This window comes from Squalius cephalus, assembly GCF_949319135.1.
Source record: "Squalius cephalus genome assembly, chromosome: 4".
Taxonomy (NCBI): Eukaryota; Metazoa; Chordata; class Actinopteri; order Cypriniformes; family Leuciscidae; genus Squalius; species Squalius cephalus.
In genome coordinates, this window is record NC_137125.1 from 55,824,227 (window position 1) to 55,833,228 (window position 9,002).

Genomic DNA, 9,002 nt, shown 5'->3' on the forward strand with positions numbered 1-9,002 from the left:
GATACCATAAAACACCTTACGATACTACACTAGCTGAAGGTGTTACGATACCATAAACACCTTACGATACTACACTAGCTGAAGTGTTACGATACCATAAACATCTTACGATACTACACTAGCTGAAGTGTTACGATACCATAAACACCTTACGATACTACACTAGCTGAAGTGTTACGATACCATAAACACCTTACGATACTACACTAGCTGAAGTGTTACGATACCATAAACATCTTACGATACTACACTAGCTGAAGTGTTACGATACCATAAACATCTTACGATACTACACTAGCTGAAGTGTTACGATACATAAACACCTTACGATACTACACTAGCTGAAGTGTTACGATACCATAAACAACACCTTACGATACTACACTAGCTGAAGTGTTACGATACCATAAACATCTTACGATACTACACTAGCTGAAGTGTCACGATACCATAAAACACCTTACGATACTAACACTAGCTGAAGTGTTACGATACCATAAACACCTTACGATACTACACTAGCTGAAGTGTTACGATACCATAAACATCTTACGATACTACACTAGCTGAAGTGTCACGATACCATAAACACCTTTACGATACTACACTAGCTGAAGTGTTACGATACCATAAAACATCTTACGATACTACACTAGCTGAGGTGTCCACGATACCATAAACATCTTACGATACTACACTAGCTGAAGTGTCACGATACCATAAACACCTTACGATACTACACTAGCTGAAGTGTTACGATACCATAAACATCTTACGATACTACACTAGCTGAGGTGTCACGATACCATAAACACCTTACGATACTACACTAGCTGAAGTGTTACGATACCATAAACACCTTACGATACTACACTAGCTGAAGTGTCACGATACCATAAACATCTTACGATACTACACTAGCTGAAGTGTCACGATACCATAAACACCTTACGATACTACACTAGCTGAAGTGTTACGATACCATAAACATCTTACGATACTACACTAGCTGAAGTGTTACGATACCATAAACACCTTACGATACTACACTAGCTGAAGTGTTACGATACCATAAACACCTTACGATACTACACTAGCTGAAGTGTTACGATACCATAAACATCTTACGATACTACACTAGCTGAAGTGTTACGATACCATAAACATCTTACGATACTACACTAGCTGAAGTGTCACGATACCATAAACACCTTACGATACTACACTAGCTGAAGTGTTACGATACCATAAACACCTTACGATACTACACTAGCTGAAGTGTCACGATACCATAAACATCCTTACGATACTACACTAGCTGAGGTGTCACGATACCATAAACATCTTACGATACTACACTAGCTGAAGTGTTACGATACCATAAACACCTTACGATACTACACTAGCTGAGGTGTCACGATACCATAAACACTTACGATACTACACTAGCTGAGGTGTCACGATACCATAAACACCTTACGATACTACACTAGCTGAAGTGTTACGATACCATAAACACCTTACGATACTACACTAGCTGAGGTGTCACGATACCATAAACATCTTACGATACTACACTAGCTGAAGTGTCACGATACCATAAACACCTTACGATACTACACTAGCTGAAGTGTTACGATACCATAAACACCTTACGATACACTACACTAGCTGAAGTGTTACGATACCATAAACACCTTACGATACTACACTAGCTGAAGTGTCACGATACCATAAACATCTTACGATACTACACTAGCTGAAGTGTTACGATACCATAAACACCTTACGATACTACACTAGCTGAAGTGTCACGATACCATAAACATCTTACGATACTACACTAGCTGAAGTGTTACGATACCATAAACATCCTTACGATACTACACTAGCTGAAGTGTCACGATACCATAAACATCTTACGATACTACACTAGCTGAGGTGTCACGATACCATAAACACCTTACGATACTACACTAGCTGAAGTGTTACGATACCATAAACATCTTACGATACTACACTAGCTGAAGTGTCACGATACCATAAACATCTTACGATACTACACTAGCTGAAGTGTTACGATACCATAAACACCTTACGATACTACACTAGCTGAAGTGTCACGATACCATAAACATCTTACGATACTACACTAGCTGAGGTGTCACGATACCATAAACACCTTACGATACTACACTAGCTGAAGTGTTACGATACATAAACACCTTACGATACTACACTAGCTGAAGTGTCACGATACCATAAACATCTTACGATACTACACTAGCTGAAGTGTCACGATACCATAAACACCTTACGATACTACACTAGCTGAAGTGTCACGATACCATAAACACCTTACGATACTACACTAGCTGAAGTGTTACGATACCATAAACACCTTACGATACTACACTAGCTGAAGTGTCACGATACCATAAACATCTTACGATACTACACTAGCTGAGGTGTCACGATACCATAAACACCTTACGATACTACACTAGCTGAAGTGTTACGATACCATAAACATCTTACGATACTACACTAGCTGAGGTGTCACGATACCATAAACACCTTACGATACTACACTAGCTGAAGTGTTACGATACCATAAACACCTTACGATACTACACTAGCTGAAGTGTCACGATACCATAAACATCTTACGATACTACACTAGCTGAAGTGTCACGATACCATAAACACCTTACGATACTACACTAGCTGAAGTGTTACGATACCATAAACATCTTACGATACTACACTAGCTGAAGTGTTACGATACCATAAACACCTTACGATACTACACTAGCTGAAGTGTTACGATACCATAAACACCTTACGATACTACACTAGCTGAAGTGTTACGATACCATAAACATCTTACGATACTACACTAGCTGAAGTGTTACGATACCATAAAACATCTTACGATACTACACTAGCTGAAGTGTCACGATACCATAAACACCTTACGATACTACACTAGCTGAAGTGTTACGATACCATAAACACCTTACGATACTACACTAGCTGAAGTGTCACGATACCATAAACATCTTACGATACTACACTAGCTGAGGTGTCACGATACCATAAACATCTTACGATACTACACTAGCTGAGTGTTACGATACCATAAACACCTTACGATACTACACTAGCTGAAGTGTCACGATACCATAAACACCTTACGATACTACACTAGCTGAAGTGTCACGATACCATAAACATCTTACGATACTACACTAGCTGAAGTGTCACGATACCATAAACATCTTACGATACTACACTAGCTGAAGTGTTACGATACCATAAACACCTTACGATACTACACTAGCTGAAGTGTCACGATACCATAAACATCTTACGATACTACACTAGCTGAGGTGTCACGATACCATAAACATCTTACGATACTACACTAGCTGAAGTGTTACGATACCATAAACACCTTACGATACTACACTAGCTGAAGTGTCACGATACCATAAACATCTTACGATACTACACTAGCTGAGGTGTCACGATACCATAAACACCTTACGATACTACACTAGCTGAAGTGTTACGATAACCATAAACACCTTACGATACTACACTAGCTGAAGTGTCACGATACCATAAACATCTTACGATACTACACTAGCTGAAGTGTCACGATACCATAAACATCTTACGATACTACACTAGCTGAAGTGTTACGATACCATAAACATCTTACGATACTACACTAGCTGAAGTGTCACGATACCATAAACATCTTACGATACTACACTAGCTGAGGTGTCACGATACCATAAACATCTTACGATACTACACTAGCTGAAGTGTTACGATACCATAAACACCTTACGATACTACACTAGCTGAAGTGTCACGATACCATAAACATCTTACGATACTACACTAGCTGAAGTGTTACGATACCATAAACATCTTACGATACTACACTAGCTGAGGTGTCACGATACCATAAACATCTTACGATACTACACTAGCTGAAGTGTTACGATACCATAAACATCTTACGATACTACACTAGCTGAAGTGTTACGATACCATAAACACCTTACGATACTACACTAGCTGAAGTGTCACGATACCATAAACATCTTACGATACTACACTAGCTGAAGTGTCACGATACCATAAACACCTTACGATACTACACTAGCTGAAGTGTTACGATACCATAAACATCTTACGATACTACACTAGCTGAAGTGTTACGATACCATAAACACCTTACGATACTACACTAGCTGAAGTGTTACGATACCATAAACACCTTACGATACTACACTAGCTGAAGTGTTACGATACCATAAACATCTTACGATACTACACTAGCTGAAGTGTTACGATACCATAAACATCTTACGATACTACACTAGCTGAAGTGTCACGATACCATAAACACCTTACGATACTACACTAGCTGAAGTGTTACGATACCATAAACACCTTACGATACTACACTAGCTGAAGTGTCACGATACCATAAACATCTTACGATACTACACTAGCTGAAGTGTTACGATACCATAAACATCTTACGATACTACACTAGCTGAGGTGTCACGATACCATAAACATCTTACGATACTACACTAGCTGAAGTGTTACGATACCATAAACATCTTACGATACTACACTAGCTGAAGTGTCACGATACCACGCAGTATTTTGTTAATTCAGAATTGAAATCTACAAAATGATCTCAATTTTTTTTTTAAATGCATAGATGTAAAAAAAAAAACCAAGAGTTCCAATGTAAGGATGACCTCTGACCCAACGTAGGACATGTGATGTAGCGTAAGATTAGGTGAGAATAGACGGCTCCCGAGAAAACCTCTCGTAACTCTCGTGAACGTGTCAGTTATTGTAGTTTATAAAGTTTTAAATATTTATATTTTTCTCATAAAAATCCACAGCTACACTTCAGAAGGCATTTATTAACCCACTGGAGTCGTATGGATTACTTTTATGATGGATGGGTGAATTATTCCTTTAATCTAAATGTCGTTTTGTCGGGATGTTCGCTAACAGTAAATTGCTGCAAAGATATTTCTGACTTCTTTTTACCCTCAAGTGAATAACAAAAAAGAACTTTGTGGAGAGTAAATCTGGGCCTTTACAAGCCTTAACTCGTTCGTGTTGCCAAATCTTGTTAGAAAAAAACAGACCAAAAGATCTCGACCTGCAACAGTCCATCAATGGACATGGCAACAGTTCAATAACACGTCTGCGGTTGCTGTAATATTACTTTGGCAATATTAATATTAGCGCTGCACGATTAATCGCAATTTACATGAAATCGCACTTAAACCGATTTGGCTTATCTCGATTATGAAATGGCAAATGCTGTGATCATTAGTTATGTGCAGCTTGTCAGTGACGTACGGCTCAGTAAACGTGGCTCATTCTGAAAGCACTGCGAGTTCGAGTCGCTTATAACGTGCATTTGAAAAAGCAACACGCGTCAAACATTTTTCCAGACACGAGGAGCGTTTATGAAGCTCTTGTCCAACAAAAGACAACATTTAATAAATTAATCAAAGCATTTCAATCTTCTGTTTATTCAGCTACAGATAGTGTGATGCCCAAAAGGGATATCCTGGAATGTGTGTTATTGTACTTCTGCGCGGGGCATATTTAATGTGTGTGTGTCAAAGCAGAGGAGTTTCCTATGAAGTCTAATGAGTGTGTCCTGATGTTCTCTCTCTGCAGTGTGTGCAGTGGGTCGATGATGCTAAACTCAATCAGTTGAGGCGAGAGGGAATCCGCTATGCTCGTATCCAGCTCTACGATAATGACATCTACTTTATCCCTCGCAACGTGGTTCACCAGTTCAAGAGTGTGTCGGCTGTGTGCAGCCTGGCCTGGCATGTGCGCTTGAGACAGTATCATCAGGAGCCCGAGGAAGAGGAGGCTCACGAGGAGGAAGAAGAGCTGAAGCAGCTCATCAAGCCGGAGCCGAGTGATGAGAGCATCAGAGCTGCGAACACAACCCACGACTGCAGACCCGTGCGAGACTCGCCGTGTGTAACACCCATGAAGATGGAGAGGGCGGAGCTACAGGCTGAGAGGCCCAAAGCCCTTCCCAGAAGCCCCAGCTTGACTCCGCCTCTTGTCTCCTCATCTGACGGGCGACCCAAAGTGCTCAACGTATCCGAATGTCCCAGCGCTCCCTCACACACGCCACGCAACTCCATGGCCAGTGCGCACACACCCAAACACACACACACGCCGGCACCACCCAAACACACACACACGCCGGCACCACCCAAACACACACCCCCCTCGGCACTACCCAAACACACACACACGCCGGCACCAAACAAACACACACCCCCCTCAGCGCCAACCAAACACACACACACGCCAGCACCACCCAAACACACACCCCCCTTGGCGCCAACCAAACACACACACACGCCAGCACCAACCAAACACACACCCCCCTCAGCACCCAGATATTTCCATTCTTCCTCTGTCCCCAAACCGGGACACACACCCTCAACACCTACTAAACCTAGCCATTCTGCCAACACAACCAAACATACACAAACTACCAACACAACCAAACATACACAAAGTACTAACACAACCAAACACACACAAAGTACTAACGCAACCAAACACACACAAAGTACCAACACAACCAAACACACACAAACAAGTAACACAACCAAACCAACACAAACTGGTAACACAACCAAACCCACACACTCTGCGAACACAGCCAAACACACACACTCCACACTAATAACCAAACCCGGCCCCAAACTGAGCTCTGGACTGTCACTCAGCTGGCCGGCTCCGCCCCTGGCCACGCCCCCTCTGAGAACGGCCCGCCCCCAAGACTCTCTGCACCCGAAGGCCGTCCGGCCACACCCGCATGAACCACACAAAGACTTTTTATACTGATTTGTACAGAACGGTTTTTAAACGGCGCTTCATTTAATCACGTTTATTTCTACTGTCGATTTTACTTTCTTTTTAATCAATCTGACAAGAGCAGAGAAAGAAACGGCGGCACGTCTCCAAGACTTCTTTTATACAGTCAACTTCTGCTGAACTTCTCTCTCTCTGTCTCTCTCTGTCTCTCTCTCCCTCTCTATTCTCTCTCTCTCTCTCTCTCTCTCTCCCTCTCCCTCTAACCCTAACCCTAATCACGTTTCTTTCTAACGTCCCTAACGTCTCCAAGACTTCTTTTATACAGTCAACTTCTGAACTTCTCTCTCTCTCTTTCTCTCTCTCTCTCTCTCTCGCTCTCTCTCTCCCCCTCCCTCCCTCTCTCTCTCTGTCTCTCTCTCTCTCTCTCTCTCTCTCTCTCTCTCTCTCTCTCTCTCTCTCTCTCCCCCTCCCTCCCTCTCTCTCTCTCTGTCTCTCTCTCTCTCTCTCTCTCTCTCTCTCTCTTTTTCCTGTTACTGGTTGTCAACATGGCAAATGTAGCTCGTAACTCGCTCCTCAGTGCCTGTCCGTAACTGTGAAATATCCAAGCACTTCGACTCGGCTGCACTGAGAAAATTCTTCAAATCCAAACAGGTCCTTGAATAATATATTTTCAGTTGTAGGCTTTAGTCGTATTAGAGCTGACATGAACATATATATTTTTTGTAAGATGACAATTGTTTTAAAGACTCTACAGGCTTTTCCATAGAGCTTATTTATATCAAGGGTTTCTTTGGTTCTGTTTGATTCGTCAGCACTGTAGTGTACATAACGATTTTTCTAAAGGAAATGTGTAGTATGATTTATACTGAAATAAGAACCTCCTAATAAAAGGTTCAGTTTGTTGGATTGGTGTCGTGTCTGTAAACCTCGACCCTAACCCTAACGATCCAGACCATCTTCAGGGATGTGGTTTTGCTGTATTTCTACCGATTTGTTATGTTTGATAGTGATCTGTCTGTCATATTGTTAAACTACGAGCTAAACTCTGGAATCGACTTCCTAGGACTGTTCGGGACTCACACACACTCTCGTAGTTTAACTCTAGTCACAGTTCTGCTGTCAGTCAGAACTGCCAACACTTTTCATACTCTATACATTAAGTCAATGCATTTTCCCTCCCTTCTCACTTTCCTTGATCCAGCTTCGCACAGGCAAAATTCCCATTCCCAACATTCTGTGCTGCAGAACAAAGTGGCCATTGTAAATCTACTATTATTGACTGCACCTTCCTTTCTTCCACATTTGAGTTCCTCACAAAGACTGAACTGCTGCCGTGTAACCTGAGATAATCTACATCCACACTTCCGCCAATCAGAGACACTTGCTTGTTCATGTTTATATTGACATTGTTTAAATTGTTTAGCCAGTGGAGAAATCTCAGTCGCCTCTGACTGCGGGATTAAAGCATTATGAAGTGACGTTCTAGTTCTTCCTGATTAAACTGCTCGATGTTAAGGCATTATAGACATACATTGGGGAGAACAAGTATTTGATACACTGCCGATTTTCGCACTTACAAAGCATGTAGAAGTCTGTAATTTTTATCATAGGTACACTTCAACTGTGAGTGACGGAATCTAAAACAAAAATCCAGAAAATCACATTGTATGATTTTTATTAATTTGCATTTTATTGCATGACATAAGTATTTGATACATCAGAAAAGCAGAGATCATAGGTTTCCTGTAGTTCTTGACCAGGTTTGCACACACTGCAGGGATTCTGGCCCACTCCTCCACACAGACCTTCTCCAGATCCTTCAGGTTTCGGGGCTGTCGCTGGGCAATATGGACTTTCAGCTCCTCCAAAGATTCTCTATTGGGTTCAGGTCTGGAGACTGGCTAGGCCACTCCAGGACCTTGAGATGCTTCTTACGGAGCCACTCCTTAGTTGCCCTGGCTGTGTGTTTCGGGTCGTTGTCATGTTGGAAGACCCAGCCACGACCCATCTTCAATGCTCTTACTGAAGGAAGGAGGTTGTTGGCCAAGATCTGGCGATACATGGCCCCATCCATCCTCCCCTCAATACGGTGCAGT

At 41.8% G+C, this 9,002-nt stretch overlaps 1 protein-coding gene across 1 annotated transcript in view; it reads left to right on the forward strand.

Moving 5' to 3' along the window:
• The window catches only part of LOC307156693 (uncharacterized protein), a 33,814-nt gene extending 25,437 nt beyond the window's left edge, over positions 1-8,377 (forward strand). The window contains exon 8 of the mRNA XM_079868175.1: positions 5,737-8,377. Within this exon, the coding sequence (XP_079724301.1) occupies positions 5,737-6,936 (1,200 nt within the window). The 3' untranslated portion in view covers positions 6,937-8,377. The remainder of the gene's footprint in view (positions 1-5,736) is intronic.
• Positions 8,378-9,002: the final 625 nt, after the last annotated feature.